We start from the raw sequence: 21,596 nt of genomic DNA, 5'->3' as shown, positions 1-21,596 counted from the left end.
AATAAAATACTATTTTTATATTTGTAATTAATTAATGATACATTGTTTTTCAATTAAGTGTTTTTGAACGAATTAAAAGTAAAAAATATAAAATTTCCAAATTATGTACATATTTGTATATAATTTCATATTCTTCAATATTTAATAGCGGGAATATAATTGACCAATAGAAGAACATTGTTTACGACGCACAAACACGTTATTGGCCAACACGGATAATCGATATAGAGGATTAAACATAGTCATTCTATCATGTTTTGCGTAAAATTGCACAATTTGTGTCAAGAAACAATTGTTATGTAAATTCAGTATTTCTACTCGGTTCTTCGAGTATTTAATATAATTCTCTCTTATTAATATTATATATTAACATGTTTGTCTTTTATAGTATAAACACTGGCAGAACGCATATAACCTACGTTGCCAGACAGTTGTATAGTTAATTCACAGAATTTCTCATTGGTCTGCCGATTATGACATCATCCAGGAACGGCTCAAAACAAGAAATCATATATTTGAAAGTACTTCTCTATATTTTATTTAAAAATAGCTGTAATTTAAGAAATGGTAAAGTACAAATATTTCTAGTTACACAAAAATCGTAATTATATAATTTTTAATGTGTACAATTTTATAATAAAGTTAAGTTAAAATAAAATTCATTTTAACGATATTATAATTAAATTAAATATTTTATTGATAGTCTCTTAATTATCCAAGTTATATAAAATTTAATGGTCTTTTTTTATTATTTTTCTTATAAAGAATTATATGTTGTTTAATAATGTATAACTAGTTGATAGTTAAAAAATTCTGTATTTATCTAATATGTCGTATTAAATCAAAGATAAAAAGGATTTAACATTAAATCCTTGTTGCATAGACTGTTATTATACATAATACTATATACAGTTTAATTATATGTAACAAGTAAATAGACTTAAATGCCATCATATGTACATCATTGTTTGTAAACAAGTCCATGAGACAATGATACCTCATTCTATTTACTTGTTACAATCCTGACCACATGAGCATTCGCAATAACTGGTGAATCGAACAAGTAGTGGGGTCTTTCTCGCGGATGTTGATTACTGTTTCGGTGAATGTTGCCGAAAGTTTCCCGGTAAATTAATGAAAAACATACGGCGTTCGTTATGCATAAAATATAAAAGTGCATTGAAATACTTTATAACAAAGATTACTGTACATCAGTATCGGTGTCATTGTAAAATAAGTGCGAGCATTACGATAAAATACTATTGTTTTATGTCTCTACTAACATAACAGAAATGAAGAGAGTGTAGAGTGTATGCGAGTGCATTCAACATACTCACACAATCGGTATATTCGACATGTTCGTGTACAATGGCAACCTTGACACTTGGTGATCGTTTTTGGCGGCTTCGTTCCGTTCTTACTGAAATCGTGTTTGGTAGGATCGCGTCGTGAGTGAAAGCGGCGGTGGCCATTCTGTAAAATCTTGCAGAGTTTGGCAGTATCGAATCAGTAAAATATTTCGTGCTTCGTATTAACGATATTCCGTTATTGTGTTTATTTTCGTGACTGCAATTTCGTTCGTTTTATAATTCTCGTGTAAACTTTTGTTCTATAAAGAAATACATCATATTACAAACCACGCCAAACATTTTGTGCATACATTGGAAGTTGAGAAAAATAAACAATTAAGGTTAGACAACAGTAAAATTCTAACTAAATAAATTATACTATATTTAAGTGAAATACATGCTTAAAGAAAATTTTATTTGTTTGAAAATTTATATTTATTCATTTTTTCTTATAATATTTTTGTTTGATTGGTTCAACGACCTAATTTTTTTGTTGGACTACCAGCAATGAAAACAAACTATGCTGTGTAACTGTATATCAACACGTTGTGTATATGCGATCATGAATTGTATATACGCGTAAACATATGTGAAGGTTGAATGATTCTTATTTTCAAGTGAACTTAAAGAAAACAATGCATTTTAATCTTATGAAAGAAAAGAAAATGTAATCGATTTACTAAATTACGCAGAAATTGTTCGAAACAACGGTAAAGTCTTTTTCTTCAAATTTCAGAATTTCAGAATTTTCCTTCAATGTTAACAAAAGTTTTGAACTATTCCACGTACGAAAATATTTCTATAAAATAGTTACTTATCTATTCCTTAATTGCGTATTAAATACCAAATGTAGTTTATGCGTACATTCTTCGTATATTTTTTTTATAAATATGTTCGTATATAGCTGCATGCATACAAAACATTAATGTTTAAAAGCTACTTATTGTAGCGTATAAACCATAGTTATTAAAATTTGCTGTAGATTTCAAGCACGATATAGTTTTACGGCACAATTTCTGTATATGTACATGTTTTCTTGTTTTGAAAATGTGCATTTATCGAAAATAATACAAAAAATTAATTTTATATAACATGTATTTTTCACGTAGATAATTAATTATTGTCATGCATAATAAATTATTATTATATTATATTTCATCACGGAAGATGTGTCTTCTATAGTGCTATATATAAAACTGTTACACAGTGCATAGACACTACCGTGAAGTTTCTATATAAAAAAATAATGTTTATGTGAATCCGATAATAGTGTTTATCTATTCTGCATATTATAAATTGAATACTACTTCTATAAAACAGGTGAGTTTTTAAATTGCTTATACGTACATTTAATCGCATACATATTTAAACATACGCGTGCGACGTAGTAACGTTTTTATAACTATAAACATTCATGAAAAACTTTAATTTGTAAATAAATTTGTAAAGTTTTATATTAAATAGTTTAAGAATTAAAATCATTCTTAGTATTACAAAATAATACAATATCATGAATTAAAATGATAAATTATCAATAAATATAAAAATAATTTCTTTTTATTTATAATATAATCCCAGTTACAACTAAAACTATATGATCATTAAAATATTAAATTTTTAAATTTAGTAATTCGTCAATTATAAGCAATTACAAAATAAAACCAATAATACAGCGTGTCCATAGTAAATCATAATGATTTATGAAATTGTTTATAACTTATATTAAACATTCCAATGATATTTTGTCCATTTTTTTATTATTAAATATTAGATAACTTTTATTACATTGGAGATACAGATTATTTAATGTTCACTAAAATTACAAAAATACAATTATGAAAGCTTTGTATAAGCATCAATCTGATAGGTTGCATGATCAAAGCACAAAAGATTACATACATAAAAGTAATTAATTAATGCTTTATAATAAAAAATAATATAACTACTAAATAAATGTTTCAAGTAATTAAAAGTACTTTAATATAACATTATATATTTTAATTTATTGTAATATAATGTTATATTGTTTCACATTTACATGTTATATAGAACATGTAGAAAATTCTATTATTATAATATAATGTTAATAAAATTTGGTGAATGTATTTGATGCCTTCTTTATGAATATAAATTACGATATTTGAAACAACACTGTAAATTTATTCTACAGGTTTCAGAGTAATAAATCTAGAAAGAATGAATGCAACTAAAAATGTTCCTGCTACAAAGCAGGCAACAAAAATGTACCATGTTTCTTCATCAAATACATCTGTAAAAGCTGGAACCTGATTATAGAGAGTATCAATAAGTTTCATATTATAATTCTTGCTATTTGAAGTATGACTTGCCATTTTAAAAATGAATTATCGTGTAAAACTCAAAAATTCTGACAACTGTAGAATTCAAATACCTTTCTTAAAGTATTTTCAGGAGGAAAAAAGTTAAGCAATTAAATTGTATTGTTAAGAATTCCTTATGTGCTTTTTTGCAGACTTTTACATAAATGATTGTTTTATATTTAAATGCTCAACAAAAATACCAAAGTATAATTTTTAATAAATATATTATGATTAAAACTTTTATGAATTGACAATGTAGGTTTAATTTTCACCGTTATCCCACAAATAAAGTGAAATATGAAAACTGGACTGTTTTAAATAAATGGTAAAATTGATTCTGACATTTATTCTTTAAAGATTTTATTTTTTAACTTATATTTATATTCAATTTTTTCTTTAATGCCTCATAATCAAATTAAATTGCCAATAAATTTATAAGAATAGTCCTCTACGTTTGCTTCCTGGCTTAATTTTAAATGCTCTCTTCTTTTTCTTTTTCTTTTTTAACTGTGCGTCCTCAACTTCAGCTTCAGATTCACGTGGAGCCAAAGGTGTGATATGTTTGTTGTAAAGTTCCAAAATATTTAAAGATGTCAAGTTTGCACCTTTGCATACTATTTTATCACCAGATACTAAAAGATACAGATGCAAGGATATAAAATCAAATTTGTTTTAAACAGATTTTATAAAATTTAATTGTAATTTTAGTTACTGTAATTTAACATTAGTGAATTTACTCCACTTTTAGATAAACTTGTAAATTTTTGAATCCACATCTTTATTTTAAAAACAAAAGCGATATAAACTATTAATCTTATTTTTCTTAAGTAAAAAAATATTGTGATACTCACATAAATTGAATGTAATTATGGGTTCAGATAAATTAGAGACAACGCATGGTTTCACCGTACAACGTGGATTTGTTGCAATAATCTTTGGAGTTGTAATTTGAAATAAAAAATCTCTGCAAATACAATATATGTTTGTTATAATATGTAATATTAGATCACTAAATGTATATTCTCTTTTAAGTCTATCTTTATATTTATAATTATGTTCATGCAATAGTTTAATAAGATAGCTTTTATCATTTATCATTTTAGTTTTGATAATTCTTGCATTATTTTTTAATTTACTTGTTTATAATATTTTCAGGAAAAATGGCACAAATGAAACAACAACTACCACTTCAAATGCCAGATTTAAGTAGTCTTCGCATAACTACAGCTGTTTCCATGCTTGGTAAAGCATATGGATGTGGACAGTGTAGTGGTGAGTTCTTATTTTTGTAATTATAGAAGTAAAAACTTTTTAAAATAAAAGTAAGCATATATTTTGCGATAAATTTACATTTCAACAAGACTATTAAAATAAATTTTTATTAAAAATTGTAGTTATCGAGAATCTCATACAGCAAAAAATTAATTATACAAAGTAGAACAATATTTTAAGTAGGTATATTAGAGTTAAATGGGGGGAGCATAAATATGTATATATTATTCGATTATTTAAAAAATGAAATTCTGTCCTCCAATAGTTAATATTCAAATATTCAATAGTCTATCAATAATATAAAAAAGTATAACAATTAATAATAAATAAAATAAGTTTTATCGTCACCTTTAATAGTTCCGTAATATCTTAGCTGGAACACCCTATATAACGCGTATGAAAATCAACTGTACCTTTTCAAATGTGTATAATAAGAAATTACATCACACGTTTGTTAATATTCAATTCCAATATTTTACAGGCTACTTAATTTTCATACTATGCTTTTATTATATTATTGTAGCAACTTAATCATCAACGTTTTCTAAAAATACTGACATCGTCTGCTAGTTACTAGAAACTTCACGTTACACATGCGCAGGATATTGACGTCATTAAACTAACCAAACCTCTTATGAAGAGAAATGAAACATAATCGTTATTGAGGCAATATTTCTAATCTCGAAAAAAATATTTTATTATGATAATAATATTCAAAACTTTCGCTGCATCTTTTAAATAAAAAAAGGGAATTAAATACTATGTATTAACAAGCCATACTATAAAAAATATAGTATAGTAGATAAAATATTATAGATAAAAAGAATTCATAACAAACTACAGATTGTATACTGTTTATTGTAAATTCAAGATAAGGATGCTACATACTATGATCAAATTCCAGTGAAAGATATATAAGATACAAAATTTTACTGAACTAACCTTGCCTCCAAACCTTTATCATGAAAGGGATCAAACTTTATGTCGATTGATTTAACTGGTTTTAAAGTTAAATTTCTCAAGTGCTTCGCAATTGCAGAAATTAATCCGGCAGAACGTGTACGAGTTCCATTGAAAGGAATCGACATTTCGGAGATCAAGCACGCAATCGCGTGTATTATCACCAATAGTTACAATTCTAGGGGAAATAGTTTTGAACGCAGTGCGGCCAATATAATCAAAATTTATTTATCATTAGATTATAAGACAATTATAAAGTAAAATAATATGTTAAAATAAGTCAAGATATAGAAAACAAATTTTATACTGTTTTATATTATTCGAGGTATTGTATCTTTTAGCATTTTCGAAACACTGAAATGAAAGTATCAGGATAGGAATGTTACTAACATCCTATCTATTATTGATGTTGCATAAATTTCTTATATACTATATGTATATAGTTTTATAATATCTGTTAACATGTTTCTATTCAGACGTGAAAAATTTAAATAATTTAAAAAAGAATGATGACGCCAAGAACTGTTAACTATCGTTTTATTATCTATGCGCTGATTGGTTGAGATAAGATCAATCGGAATCAAGTTGGTGGCAGCCATTGCAAGAGGCAGTCTTGTTCGCAGTGTGTATTTTGGAGAAGTGTGTTGTGTGGTCAGTGGGTTTTGTGTTGAATTTTTTACTTATTTATTAGTGGTTATCTCGTATTTTTCATCATCAGCATAAAAAATGTATCCCGTAGGGCAACGTGAGTATTATAACGTTTTATTTTTTTTATAACATTTCAAAATATTCTAAAATAGCCTTTTCTGCATTTCTAAGCAAGAACAGAATTTCATTACTTGACTAAATCTGATCCTTTGTTCCTGTTTGATTACCTCAAAGCGATGAGAATTCTTTTAATTCAAGCACGTGCTAACAAAATTCACCGTAGTGATAAGTTAAAGTTTAAGGAATCGAGGAAAATTTAAAATATGACCTCGAATGAACCTCGTTCAACAGGCACAATGTGTCGTCACTCTGATCCGTCAATGCACGGATAACGTATGAGCGCATATGTATATGCATCTAATACTGATGGTTTTTTTGTTATTTATCGTATTTTTAATGTATTATTTTAAGTATAATAATCCCGATGAAAAACGAAGGCTTTCCAATTTTTTGTATTGGTATAGACATGCTTTTAAACTTAACTATTATTGTGTTATTGATATCTTCGATTTTATTATTTTATAAAACATTCATAAATAATTTCTATGTGCATATTTGTAGTTTCTGTTATGTTATTTTCTCTTTGATTAACATTATATTTTTAGCTTATAGTATAACTTGTTTAATTCAACTAATCTATTCAACTAAATAGTGTAACAAGAAAGAAGTCAATAAAATAATATTGAACTAAAATATTCTATATTGATATTCAAAAATAAATAAAATTCATTCTAATTTTTTCTTAAATTATTACTTTTTATTGATATATATATATTTTTTTTTAATATATTAATTACAAGTCTCTATATATATTACATTATTATGATGACTTGACTATGCGTTATATAAAATATCACTTGTAATTATCATTTGCTTATGATTATTATGTAAAAAATATAAGTATATATGTAATAAATAACTAAAACAGGAAATTGAGGGAAGATCTTGAAGATGGTGTTAACCGAATTGTTTTATTAATTGTTTGTTAAATCAATTTTTATAATTTAATTATAATTCAGTAATATAGTTATAACAGATATTGCTATAGCAAAATATTTATTGTAGTATATGTATATATCATATTATACTTAACTATTATTTTTTATATTTTAATAACTGTGTAGTGTATTAATCTGTATGTTTTTCAATTATTTTGTTACATGTATTTGTAACTGTTAGGATAAATATATAGAAATAATTATTTATATATTCATTTACATGCATTAGATATGTATGAAAAATATATTAGTTTACTACATTATTTCAGCTCCTCCACCTGGACCCACAACAAGTTCTTCTGTTGGTGCATCTGGAGCAACTGGCAGTAATGTTGTAGCTCCAGGTTCTTTAGGACTTGTTTCCACACAACAAACACACACTCCTCCTCAACCTCCTGAACTGCCAAGTAAGTTTTTAAAAACTATTTCATATACAATGAAAAAGTATATTTGGCACTGGCATGATAGTATACATATTTTATAATAATTTTGCTTTTAATTATTCAATAATATATGAATTTAGTTTTCTGTTATTAATTTTCCATTCTTTTTGTTATAAAATTAAAATCATTCACTAAATTTTTATGTAAAATTTTTTTTAAATGCAATATTTTTATTAAATACATGATATTATAAAAATTGGTAACAATATATTTTTGGAAAAAAGAAATAAAGCTATATAATTGTGAGAAAATTTATAACATGTGTATATTAAAACCTGTATAGATAATAATCTAAAAAATATTCAAATAAATCCTTCAGCTAAGAAATTTTATATAAAAAATATTTTCATATTTTCAATGGAAATGAAAATAATATATTTAGGTCATATATACTACATGTTATGGATTAACAAGTTAATAACAGTTATGTATTTTGGTGTGTAAATAATTTAAAATATATATTTGCAGTGTTTTCATGTCCTCGAAGACCAAACATAGGACGTGAAGGCAGACAAATTACCTTAAGAGCTAATCACTTCCAAATAACAATGCCACGTGGTTATGTGCACCATTATGATATTAATATCCAACCTGATAAATGTCCTCGTAAAGTTAATAGGGAAATAATAGAAACAATGGTTCATGCATATAGTAAAATATTTGGAACTCTTAAACCCGTATTCGATGGCAGAAATAATTTATATACAAGGGACCCCTTGCCTATCGGTACTGACAAAATAGAATTAGAAGTAAGTACAATGCATAATAAAATATATATACAGACTTCTTTTTTAAGATTTATTTTCTAATAATACATACACATTTTAGGTAACACTGCCTGGTGAAGGTAAAGATAGAGTTTTTAGAGTGGTGATAAAGTGGCTGGCTCAAGTTTCACTGTTTGCTTTAGAAGAAGCTTTAGAAGGACGTACAAGACAAATCCCATATGATGCTATACTTGCTTTAGATGTTGTAATGAGGCATTTACCATCTATGACATATACTCCAGTAGGTAGATCATTCTTTAGTACACCAGATGGATATTACCATCCATTAGGTGGTGGTAGAGAAGTTTGGTTTGGTTTTCATCAATCTGTTAGGCCATCCCAATGGAAAATGATGCTAAACATTGATGGTAAATATATAAATTATAATAAAATATAAAATAAATGTTGTATTCATTTCTTATGTGTATGTTACTTACTTTACAGTTTCTGCAACTGCATTTTATAAAGCACAACCTGTCATAGAATTTATGTGTGAAGTATTAGATATTCGAGACATAGGTGATCAAAAGAGACCGTTAACAGATTCTCAACGAGTTAAATTTACCAAAGAAATTAAAGGACTTAAAATTGAAATCACACACTGTGGGACAATGAGGCGAAAATATAGAGTGTGTAATGTTACACGTAAACCTGCTCAAATGCAATCGTAAGTATACATAAAAACAATTTGTAATGTTATTTTAAACACATATAACATTTATGAAAATTTTAGATTCCCATTACAATTAGAAAATGGACAAACAGTCGAGTGCACAGTTGCAAAATATTTCTTAGACAAATATAAAATGAAATTGCGACACCCATATCTTCCATGCCTTCAAGTTGGACAAGAACATAAACATACATATTTGCCACTTGAGGTTTGTTGATTCTAGTATTTAGATCACTTTTTGATCCTTGAAGTTATGTCATTTTTTCCAAGCAATATAGTGTAATATAATATAATTTTGAAGTATCATTTATATGTATTGTTAGGTCTGTAATATTGTTGCTGGGCAACGTTGTATCAAGAAATTGACTGATATGCAGACCTCTACTATGATAAAAGCTACAGCCCGGTCTGCTCCAGATCGTGAACGAGAAATAAACAACTTAGTTAGAAGAGCTGACTTTAATAATGATTCATATGTTCAAGAATTTGGTCTAACAATATCGAATAATATGATGGAAGTTAGGGGTCGTGTTTTGCCTCCACCCAAGCTACAGTATGGAGGGCGCGTAAGTTCCCTCAGTGGACAGGTGAGAAACTTCCAACTCAATCAGTCAGGTCTAGCCAAATCACACATTTGCAGAAGCTCTTGTATTATTTTTGGTAGAAATATATTTTTTGCAGTGCTGTATACTATAGTGTTATTAATTATAATGTATTTTTCCCATTTGAAGATACATGAATAATATTCTTGTAATCATGATTTAGTTTGAAATTTTTGTTTTAGAATAGCTTAAGTTTTTTTTCTGAGATTTATACATTTTTTTTTATTAAAACAAAAATCTTATTAAATACGACTTTATATGAAAGAATAAGATTTTTTCTAAGATAATAATACATTTGGCCTTAAACTTTTTTATTTCAAATACATTTAAAAAATTAATTAAATGAAAAGTTGCCAAATGAATGCATCGGTACTAGACCTGGTTGATTTTGATATATGGACTGTCACTGTAATGGAAATAAATTATTTTTATAAAATCAACAAAAATAGTCCAGTAATAATTTCAAATATTATTTCATTCTACAAAGGAAAAATTCATTCCTTTATATATAATTTGCATTACATTTACAGTTCATTATCATTATATACTGTCTGATGCTATCAGTTTTGTTCCATGCAGTAGTGAAATGAAGTGGATTGTTATTTATATTGATTTTTTGTTGTAATTCTCCAAAGTTTTTATTTGTGTTATTTTATAATTACTGTTTATATGATTTTTGTGGTAAGAAAAGATAAATATAGAAGAGTAATGATTGCATGGATTGTATAGAAATACTGATGCATCTTGTTTATTTATTATGATTCAAAGTATTCATCGTGATATTTAATGATATATTTCATCTTGTTTTTTTCCTTTTTAAAGACGAAGCAGCAGGCTATACCTAATGGTGGTGTTTGGGATATGCGAGGCAAGCAATTTTTCACAGGTGTGGAAATTAGAGTTTGGGCAATTGCTTGTTTCGCTCCACAAAGAACTGTACGCGATGATGCAATACGTAATTTTATAGCACAATTACAAAGAATAAGCAATGATGCTGGGATGCCAATTATTGGGCAACCATGTTTTTGTAAATATGCTACTGGGCCAGATCAAGTAGAGCCCATGTTTAGATATCTAAAAGCGACATTTCCATCATTACAACTTGTTTGTGTTATATTACCTGGAAAAACACCTGTATATGGTAAGTATATATATATATATAATATTTTGTTAGTAGCTAGTATAATGTGATAAAAAGTTTATATAATTTTATAATGTAGTAAATTAATCATATATAGTACAATAAATAACATTGGAGGTTGTTACAATGTAAAATGTATGTTTTGCATTATGTGAGATTCTACAGTATTGATAACATATTAGTCTACAAATGTTGCATACTCTGCTTACAGCTGAAGTCAAAAGAGTAGGAGATACATTATTGGGTATGGCAACACAGTGTGTACAGGCAAAAAATGTTAATAAAACGTCACCACAGACGTTGTCGAATTTATGTTTGAAAATTAATGTAAAATTAGGTGGTATTAATAGTATTCTAGTACCCACTATCAGACCAAAAGTGTTTGATGAACCTGTTATATTTTTTGGAGCTGATGTGACTCATCCTCCTGCTGGAGATAATAAAAAGCCTAGCATAGCGGCAGTAGTTGCTAGTATGGATGCTCATCCATCTCGGTATGCAGCTACTGTTAGAGTTCAACAACATAGACAAGAAATTATTCAGGAACTTAGTTCAATGGTGAGGTAAGTAAATTGCTATAATTTTTAAATAATACAAGTTTATTTACTTTTTAAGCTTTTATAAAATGTTCATATAAAAAATATTATATTAAGTAAACAAATATTTTGAGCAAATTGAATTTTTACTTTTTTCCATATACATATAAATACAAAACATATTTTGTAAATACGTTTTGCCATATATTATTTTCAATTAATAACAGCGAAATATTATTTCTTTTTAAGGGAACTCCTTCTTATGTTCTATAAAAGCACTGGTGGATATAAACCACTTAGGATAATTCTTTATCGCGATGGTGTCTCAGAAGGTCAATTTCTTCATGTTTTACAACACGAGTTAACTGCCATTCGAGAAGCTTGTATTAAACTTGAAGCTGAGTATAGACCTGGAATAACATTTGTTGTAGTCCAGAAGAGACATCACACTCGCCTATTTTGTTCGGAAAAAAGAGATCAAAGTGGTAAAAGCGGGAATATACCAGCCGGTACAACAGTTGATGTCTGTATAACGCATCCAACTGAATTTGACTTCTATTTATGTAGCCACCAAGGCATCCAGGTAAACTTTAAGACTCTTGATCAACTCTGTTTCTTTGTTTGTTTCAATTGACCTAGATATTACATTTATTTATATTTATTGTAGGGCACGTCTCGACCATCACATTATCACGTTTTATGGGATGATAATCGTTTTGAAAGTGATGAATTACAATCTCTAACGTATCAATTATGTCACACGTATGTCAGATGTACGAGATCTGTTAGTATACCTGCACCAGCATATTATGCTCATCTCGTAGCATTCCGAGCCAGATATCATTTGGTAGAAAAAGAGCATGATAGGTACATAAAATTTTATATTGATATTATATAAAATTTTCTTTTTAAGCTAAAGCAAAGTACTAATTTGCTGCATTAAAAAATGATAATATGAAATTAAACATGCCAACTGTTATAAGACGTAGTATATAGTTAAAGATTCTGAAAATAATAAATTAATCACATATGTGTTACCATTCGTTACCAACATGAATCTTCATCTTTGAATTTCAGTGGAGAAGGATCTCATCAATCTGGCTGTAGCGAAGACAGAACACCAGGTGCAATGGCAAGAGCTATCACAGTTCATGCAAACACAAAGCGGGTTATGTACTTTGCATAATTCTTCTTTGAATTTTTCTTAGACACATAAGCAAAATAGTAAAAATAATAAAAATGATACCGTAAAATGATAATGATCATCATATCTTGCACGTTGATATTTTTAGACTGCTTGAAATGCTAGACAATCTTCTTGAGTGGTCAACTTTTTTGCTTACTTTTGTAATCAAATAAATCTGTCTAATACCTAAAAATATGTTGAACAATTTTATATTAAGCTTTTTTTTTCTTGTTTTTTTTTTTTAATTTAATATATTGTCGACTAGGTTTTGGGCAGATTTTTTAACACGTTAGGAAGTAGGTATTAAACGAGGTGCTTTTAGTTAATCATGTTTTAGATTGATGCAGTTTGACTGTCGGATAGTTTCGCGATGAAAACCACATGAACGAATAATTTAAGAATTCGTGCTGCCGTGGATATTACGCTTATTTCTTTTTTTTTTTTTCTTTTTTTTCGTAGAGGTTGAATTTCCTCTAGCATTTGTATGATGCAAAAGGATCATATTACAATATAAATTCACGATTGTATAAATCGCTTCTGCAAGACTGTTATCTTGTTGTTTATATATAGTTGTCATTTGTATCAGTCATTTTTTGTAAAAAGGAAAAATATAAAATATTGGCATGTAAAATCTATTTTGCTTCAGCATATTCGTTATTATGCTTATGAGACTATGTTCTTTACAAATAACATACTTATCATATCTATCATATTTATCATAAGCATTAAAAAATTTGGCCACATCAAGCAATGATTTGTCAATAGGGAGATACAAATAAATAAAATTTGTAAATGTTAATTGTGAAGGTCTCCAAGTCAATGGCCAAAATATGTTAAGAATCTTTAATAAAATCCAAAGTTGTGGCAAGTTGATAAAACATAGTGTTATGTAATATGTTTAGTCTCATAAAGAACATCGTGCCACATTTGCTAAATAATATCTTTTGTATGACTTAAACTTGAATGAAACTATATCTAATGTCATTTTTGGGATTGTTTAGAATATCTTAAAGATCGACCTTTATACAAACACAGATCAAGAATTTCTCATGTGACTAAGAAAAACTTCAAATGAATGATATGTAATTAAGAGTTGTTCTTCATAATAATAAGTAGAATGAAATATGGTTTGATCATTGAATTATAATTATGTAAAAGAATAGTATGTTACGCGTACAAACAATTTATCGAACCGAAAATCCAGAGATACATATTTTATTCTTCTTTTTTTTTAGTTGCACAGATATTATTCTTTGTATATGGAGCGAGAATTATTGCGTAGCTTGAACTGTGGTAGTACTTTATTCATATCGACGAAGGTAAATGAATACCTTCTATCTGTATGTTTGAAATATGAAACATCTCTTCAAGCAAGGCAAGTACTTTTAAATGAAATGTATATGGCATTAGATCCTGGCTGATGATGATTCTCTATTGACACAGAAAATGACTTGATTAAGAATAGAATAAGGTAATTTAATAAATGCAAGATTATTCAAAATATAATGTGAAATTATTAGGATAAGCTTTATTTTATTTATCGTGTAATGCAAGTTTTAAGGTCCTCAAGTTTTTATTTCAAAAAATTCATCATTCATGATTCATATGCAAATGGAACTATGTAAATGGAACAATAATCTTAATCGAAACAATAATTGTGTTAAGAGCCTTGCAAGTAACTACAATGTAGAGGCAATAGATAGGATAATGAAGCGTATAAGTATGTATTGACGTGCCCCACAAATCATTTATTATATACCGTTAGAATCATTAATACACTAGTAAAATTTTTGATAATTTTCGTTGTTTTAAATATAATAACACAGGTAATTCTTTAAAATGATAATTTAATTTTATTTAACACAGAGCAGTATTAATAACATTTAAACATCATATCATTGCACGATGAAGAAAATTATAAAATTGTGAAACTTGTTAAAGATTTTTAACAAATATCCGTGATAGAGTTCTACAAATTTTATTTAATGTAGGAGTCAATTTATAAATAGACAATAAATGCAAAAATTCTACTCTAACGTTTGGTATTTTAATAGAGATCTCAAAACACAACAGGAAAAAGATCATTCCGAAAATATTAATTATTGAAATTGCAATTTGGATAATAGAGTAGATTAGCACCTGAAATTTGTAGAACTTTGTGCATTAATGATTCTAATTTTAGATTTACAAGCGATACAAGGTTAATATTATCTCGGAAAGTATGAAAAGGACCGTAATCTATCAATAATATTTATTCTAATTATAAATTTAAGTCTATATCGTAGGTTATCACTTGTAACCATAACGTTTAATGCCTAGTTTTGACTTTATGACAGATTAGGTAACTTGTTAAATATGATTTGATTATGAGTAAGGGTCTGAATATAATCTTTGAACGTTCACAACGATAGTTCAGTGGTTGAATCAGTTCCAAGCAATTAAAGGCAGCAGATGAACAGAAGCAAACAATATAATCAGTATAGAAAGTAAAAGAGAAGTTGCAAGTTCTGACTAATGGAAAGAAAATAAATTTATTATTCTCAAGGGTGTGAAAATACCAAAATATAGAATGTGAAAAGCTTAAATATTAATGAATTACGAATCGATTTGAATCGTAATAAGGCCATATGGATGTAGATTACATTTAAGTCAATTTAAGTGCTGCAAAATGTCACAGTGTAAATATAATCGGTGCGCGAGTAAATACCAAAATTGGCATCGATGAGGTAAAAGATCAAAAGTAAAGCATTCATCAATTATGTAGTTCAAAGTAAAGTATTCGTCATTTTATTATTCACATTTCGTATCTCGATCTAAGCAATCCTTTTTAACGAGATTCATTTCTTATGGGCTTGCGTCGACATTTGATATTTTCCTGCGCCCGATCAAGAACTAGCCTCCATTTGTAAATATACCTCAGTAATTTATCAATACATCACTATCCCATTTAGTAAATAATGCTCGGTGGGCGACAGGTGGAACGTTAAGAACGATTTTTGTAATTTTTATTTTAACAAGATGAATTCAGATATTAGTTATACATCGTTTATCGATCTTTTAAATCTGATATAAAAAGAATGTTACATTAAAATAAATAATATGTCGATCAAAATCCAATTTTGATAACGTGCATAAATTTATGCAACGTGTTGTAAACTTGCACTTAGAAGGAATCACGAGGCAATTTAGAAAAGACAGACAGGTTTATTAAATGATATTTACTTAGTATATAATAAAATAACCGAGTCTATTCACAAAACAAGAATTTACTTCCTATCACGAGTCCCAAACATTTTAAGATAAGGCAAATAATTTATATTTGTATACCTACAATATATATATGTGTACATATATAATATATATATATATATATATATATGCCTATATATGTATATACATCTACGTATACATATATATATATGCATATGCGAAGATTAACTGTACTGCATTTGTTAACAAATGCCACGTGCAAAGAATAGATTTGAATTATACAGCACCAGAAGTAAGATGACGATAAATATCCTTGTATTTCGAAGAGCTTTACAGGTTACATCGTAATCAATTGTATTTGCAAGTGATCGATTTTCCTGATCTGTTAAGATCATCGTAATCGTCAGTGTTTTTAAGTGGCGTTCAACGATAAACTTAATAAAAATTAAGCAAGTTCGATTTCGATAAATTATGAATTATTGATACCATTGAATGTTTATCAAATCATTTTACAGTATAAATATTAATTCTCTGCACAAAATCATGCGGGTAAATTGTGATTCTTTCTTTTAGCCTTTGTAACTCGCAAAGCGCCACCAAAGACCTTGACGTTGTAACATTATGATTTTCAACAAATATTACGTAGGTTTGCGATAAAGGGAAAAAATTGTATTAACGAGATTAGTTCGATGTTAAACGGGTATTGGTCAACTTCCAGGAAATGCAAATAATTCAACTTGTAATACGATCTTAAGGAAATAGAAATTAGGCTATATAGCGACGAACAGAGATATTAGTACGGACAATACAGAACTGTGTATAAATAATGAAAAACTATTATCTCGTTTTTAGAACGTTTCTAAATGAAATATTTTACCAACTTCTTATCTTACTTGAATGTCTTGAGTAATAATACGGTTATTAGAAACAGTAGAATGTACATTGGTAACTATTTGTACCGAAGAAAGAATGTATATTAGTACTTTTATGGTTTTAAATCGTAAATTGTTCAATTAGTTTGCTTTTATATTTTGTGTTATATATGTAACTTTTTAAATTATTTCTTAAATCGTCAAACATCGGATGTATTTTATAAATAATTATTTACCGTATGTATGTATTATATACTGCATGTATTATAAGATCATTCTTGAAACTACATGTCATTTTTCTAAACGTAATTGTACTAGTCTTTTGTCTTAGTCTTTTTCTCTAATTTAAATCAAAGATGTTTGGCAATGGTTAGATTCGTAACATTGAAAATAAGAATTCTCTTTTAAATCTCATTCTTTTATGTTTCTATATACGATATATTTCCAACATTGACAGTCCAAGGAGTGGTCTGTTCATCGCTATATACTTACATAAAGAAAGAAACGAGAGAATCGATAGCTTCGTATAATACACAAAGAAGTTGTATAATATTTTTCCAATACTTTTTGTTTGCTTTTCCTACGAGGTTCCAACCATTAGCCGTTATCCATTTCTTTGTGAAAATGTTAAAACATTATCATAGCATAAGTTTACTTCGCTTAAGCACTCGAAAAACATACACGTGTGAAGGTGCTTAGGGGTATAAGTGACAAAAAAAATATTAGCTTTAAGAATGTCAGCACCCCGAACAAATTCAGTGATGACGTTCCCAATGAATTATGATTCATCATAATATAGTATCGTAGTTTTAGGGTTGTCTAATTAAATCCGTTTTAAAATGCGAGTATGAGTATCGCATGAATAACCATATTGAAATAAGGGGGTAACCGAGTAACAATGATGATTAATGACAATGATAATAATTAGCCGACTGTAAAATTAACGCTTTATAGGCTAAGCTAATTTGTATAATTTCTTGTTGAGCGTGTTCTGATTTCTTGTCTACACGCGCTTCTTCATCAGTGATCTCAGAGGATGTTTGCGCACCTTCTATTACGTTGCTATGTGTTTAAGCGCGAGCTCTCTTTAACCCTTTCGTACCAGTGAGCTCGAGCACCTTAATTACTGTAAGGAAAGGTTTATGCAAATTTGTGATTTCAAAATAATGTAAATTACGATTAAATACGTTCGCCGTTTGTAGGAAGCTTCTCGGACGACTTTAATTCTATCGTTACAAGAATATCGATAGTTTGCAGATTCCTTTAATTGCATCAGCGATCAATGTTTCATATCCACGCTTAATATTATCATCGATCGTATCGCCGGGGAACTGATTTCTGGAAATTTCATGAGATTTGTTAATTTTTTAACTTCGATGAAAGTGAATTCAACCATTTTAATTAAAAGTCCGTTTCGTTAGCAAATTTTCTTTTACGAATTTCGATTATCGAAAAAGGATTGTTCTTTTTTGATGATATTTCAAAAAATCGATATTTACCTATCATGTTGACGATTTACAAACATTTGCACATTCGCATAAACATATAACAAGTACAAGAGTTTCTTTCTTGCAAGCTTTATATATAATGTGATCTATCGACTAAAATGAAAATGGCATTTATTATCGTGTCAATCCAGTCTAGTGATTTGTTGTAATATGAATGTTTTATACATATAATTTTCGATGAATTATTAATTTTGTAAGCTGACTAGAGGCAGCGTCTTTAACCAGTACCTACATCTATATAGCGGGTGAAAAATTGTGCGAGGTAACATTAAAATTACGAATGAATAAATAGGAAGAGTGTAAAAGTAGCGACATTGCGCGCATCTAAACTACAATTGGCTTTCTCGAAGGGTACCGTCGACCAGTAAACAATGTAAATAGAAGAAATAGAAAGATGGTAAAGGCGACGCGATGGTCGGAACTTTGAATCGTCAAAGTCCATGATAGATGCCAATTGTAGCGAAGAAGTGACATTAACCACTTATTTTCGAGGTTCTTATTTAAAATTTTTATCAGCTAACGTTTTATGCGAACTATTGTAGTTGTTGTTTTTTTTCTTTTTTGATATTGAGAGTGTGTAAGCGAAGAAAACGTTCGAATACTACTGTACCTGTTGGATTTTGAAAAAAAAAAAAAAAAGGATACAAATTCAAAAAGAAATAATCGAAATGTTTATTTGAAAAAAATTATGCTTCTTAAAGACTTTATTTATACGGAACATTTTTTTATAGAAGTAATTTTTGGGTTTTGTATCATTTTAAATATATGTTATGTACGTTTACTGGTATGTTTATTTTTTTCGTTCTAAACAATACGAACTTTCGCAAATTACAGATAGATAACTTTATTCCGTTGAAACGTGTAATAGCAGGTGCTTGTTTAGCTTTTTTAATCGAATGTAGAATTAAATAATGGGTTCTGGAACGATGGACATAATTGTTTTATCGTTTGAAATTTGTATTTATTTCGACTCAAGTTAACTCGTAAACTTTCCAGAATAAGATATGTTACACGATCAGAACGCTAAGCATATGGCTTATTTATACACGTTTTGAGGACGATTTAAGAAAAGTAGAAGAGAACATAGAATACGCGTCATCGAAATAATTGTGACATTATTAGAACAATGTCGTCCGTCCTACAAACTGCCTTGTTCAACTAAATTCGACGTCCCACCGGATAGAAAAAATTGTATAAATCTTCCTTATATCTACAAGTGCCTGGCGCTTTATCTGCGCGTGTTCGACGTGGCAAGTAATAAGTTTGAATTTATTAATGCGAATACAGATTTTTCAAATTTTAAAGAGCGTGAAAGAGCGCGGGAGAAAGATAGAGAACGTCGTAATAAAAAGTGTGAAAGGGAGAGAAAGAGAAAATGCGAGAACGAGTGAAACGTGTAATACCGAATATACATGTATATGAAAACAAAAAATCTAAGAAACCATGAGAGGTGACCATTTTCTGAGTTTCGTAGTTGGACATCCAACCTTCACGTACAATAAAAATTTACATTTTGCACAATACAACTATTACGTATTCCAATTTCTATATAATATGTATGTAACGTGTTGTGTGAGTTGCATATTATTATATAATATAATGACGCATCTCGTTAGCCCTCTACAATCCAGGTAAGGTTCGAGCAACGAACCTTAGGACAAAGTTTTTTCTTTCCGAGACTACTGTAAATATCGTTGTAACATATACCACTGTGCAATTATCGTTCTAAACATACATATTATAAAATAGGACGATTCTTTCGAATAAATGTTCGTACTATGGGTATTATTATAATTAAGAATAAGACGGTATGTAGAAGGTTTTAAAAATATTCAATTAGATTTTAAAGGTATGCGCAGTTTCGCTTCACGGCAGTGGAGATAGAAAAATTGATGTAATCTTTCCCGAATGCTTCCTCTTGTAGTTTTAAGTCTTTAAAGTTTTCTATAAGCGGAGTATACACGGAAGCGTTCAGAAATGACTTTGTACAAAAATTTCAAAACGTTGGCTCGTGAATCCCCAAATACGTGTATGCGTGTATAACAAATTCCTTAATGTATAATACAATGATCATCGTTAAAAGATAGTTCTCCGTTTGGTAAATTTTCGGAGATACATATTTCTAAGTAAAACAGAGAAGTTTAAAGAATAGAAACTCAAGGTCATTTCGGACATACCTTCCGTCGCATAATTTTTAAAGATGACGACTCAACGACGAAGCATTCGTGGTTTTACGATTTTACGTTCGTGCATATATGTACACTCTATATATTTTTATCATGCTGTACTTTTAGACTCGCTAGACGATTTTAGCAATCATTGTTCGGATCTATTTTGTCAGAAACACGAGTCGCACGAAATGTACGAAAGTTATAGAGAATTGTAGAGGGTTCGGATACGTGTAATATGAAATAGCTGTATTATGAAATGGATTCTAGCACTAATAAAACAATCTGAAATTAATTTTTTGCACTTGAACTTTCTTGTGTCTTTTTTCTTTTTTGTCATTTTACAGTAGAATAGTCACTGAAAATGGTTACATCTATTTCATTTCGCGGTCATTTTATTGGTTCCGATCAAGTTGTTGCTTCGTATTTAGATTTACAAAATCTGAATTTGGAATTTTCGGAGAAAAAATGAAAAATAAATATCTTCGTGGTCGTTCATAATTAGAAAGAGTAAGCGTTAAAAAGGTTGTAAATAAAATCAAAATTACGATAGAATGGTCACAAATTGTACATACTCTGCGATGGGGGATGGTCACCTTAAGGATAATGCGCTTGGGACACGAAAAGTTAATCGTGAAAACATGTCGAAATGCGACTGATAACAATAAGGCGCTTATATTTAGGTGAATAGATATTTGTTAAGAGGCGTGTTGCTAGTTTACTATCAGTTGCACACTGAAAGTATGTACTTAAGTATATCTGTTAAAAAGTTTTATCAAAATGCCGGGAAAAATGTTATTTATTAATTGTAAGATACAAATACGCCGACATCTATATCTATATACACATCTATATACATACGTA

The 21,596-nt window shown here is 28.5% G+C and overlaps 3 protein-coding genes across 4 annotated transcripts; 1 reads left to right on the top strand and 2 right to left on the bottom strand.

The window, feature by feature from the left end:
* Window positions 1–1,047: 1,047 nt before the first annotated feature.
* On the top strand, window positions 1,048–21,042 carry LOC100650374 (protein argonaute-2). 2 transcript variants are annotated; one of them, XM_048411505.1, is made up of 14 exons: window positions 1,048–1,690; window positions 2,459–2,669; window positions 4,844–4,960; window positions 7,896–8,033; window positions 8,538–8,818; window positions 8,898–9,204; window positions 9,281–9,503; window positions 9,570–9,717; window positions 9,833–10,096; window positions 10,934–11,252; window positions 11,464–11,815; window positions 12,038–12,371; window positions 12,456–12,655; window positions 12,866–21,042. In XM_048411505.1, the coding sequence occupies exons 3-14, from the start codon at window positions 4,849–4,851 to the stop codon at window positions 12,972–12,974; spliced, it is 2,787 nt and encodes a 928-aa protein (XP_048267462.1). In that variant the 5' UTR covers window positions 1,048–1,690; window positions 2,459–2,669; window positions 4,844–4,848; the 3' UTR covers window positions 12,975–21,042. The 2 variants fall into 2 exon arrangements, with proteins under 2 accessions (XP_048267462.1, XP_048267463.1); XM_048411506.1 differs by lacking the exons at window positions 1,048–1,690; window positions 2,459–2,669; window positions 4,844–4,960 and adding an exon at window positions 6,404–6,665.
* Window positions 3,088–3,743, bottom strand: LOC125386212. The gene has a single exon (XM_048411508.1). The coding sequence runs from the start codon at window positions 3,698–3,700 to the stop codon at window positions 3,509–3,511; it is 192 nt and encodes a 63-aa protein (XP_048267465.1). The 5' UTR covers window positions 3,701–3,743; the 3' UTR covers window positions 3,088–3,508.
* On the bottom strand, window positions 4,093–6,113 carry LOC100650498 (39S ribosomal protein L53, mitochondrial). The gene is made up of 3 exons (XM_003400105.4): window positions 5,903–6,113; window positions 4,540–4,652; window positions 4,093–4,320 (listed from the first exon to the last, which is right to left on the bottom strand). Exons 1-3 carry the CDS (start codon window positions 6,046–6,048, stop codon window positions 4,121–4,123), a joined length of 459 nt encoding a protein of 152 aa, XP_003400153.1. The 5' UTR covers window positions 6,049–6,113; the 3' UTR covers window positions 4,093–4,120.
* Window positions 21,043–21,596: the final 554 nt, after the last annotated feature.

The sequence above is a fragment of the Bombus terrestris genome, chromosome 13 (assembly GCF_910591885.1).
Source record: "Bombus terrestris chromosome 13, iyBomTerr1.2, whole genome shotgun sequence".
NCBI classification, from domain to species: Eukaryota; Metazoa; Arthropoda; class Insecta; order Hymenoptera; family Apidae; genus Bombus; species Bombus terrestris.
Note: the sequence above shows the minus strand (reverse complement) of the source record. Positions and strands in the feature narration are given on the sequence as shown.

Bases quoted from the DNA above. Each gene is read 5' to 3' on its own strand.
- LOC125386212 (XM_048411508.1), bottom strand. From the start codon at position 3,700: ATGGCAAGTCATACTTCAAATAGCAAGAATTATAATATGAAACTTATT.
- LOC100650498 (XM_003400105.4), bottom strand. From the start codon at position 6,048: ATGTCGATTCCTTTCAATGGAACTCGTACACGTTCTGCCGGATTAATT. The intron at 4,653-5,902 runs GTTAGTTCAGTA...TTGTATTTGCAG, and splicing joins GATAAAGGTTTGGAGGCAAG to AGATTTTTTATTTCAAATTA. The intron at 4,321-4,539 runs GTGAGTATCACA...TGTATCTTTTAG, and splicing joins CATAATTACATTCAATTTAT to TATCTGGTGATAAAATAGTA.
- LOC100650374 (XM_048411505.1), top strand. From the start codon at position 4,849: ATGGCACAAATGAAACAACAACTACCACTTCAAATGCCAGATTTAAGT. The intron at 8,819-8,897 runs GTAAGTACAATG...TACACATTTTAG, and splicing joins CTGACAAAATAGAATTAGAA to GTAACACTGCCTGGTGAAGG. The intron at 9,718-9,832 runs GTTTGTTGATTC...ATGTATTGTTAG, and splicing joins ATACATATTTGCCACTTGAG to GTCTGTAATATTGTTGCTGG.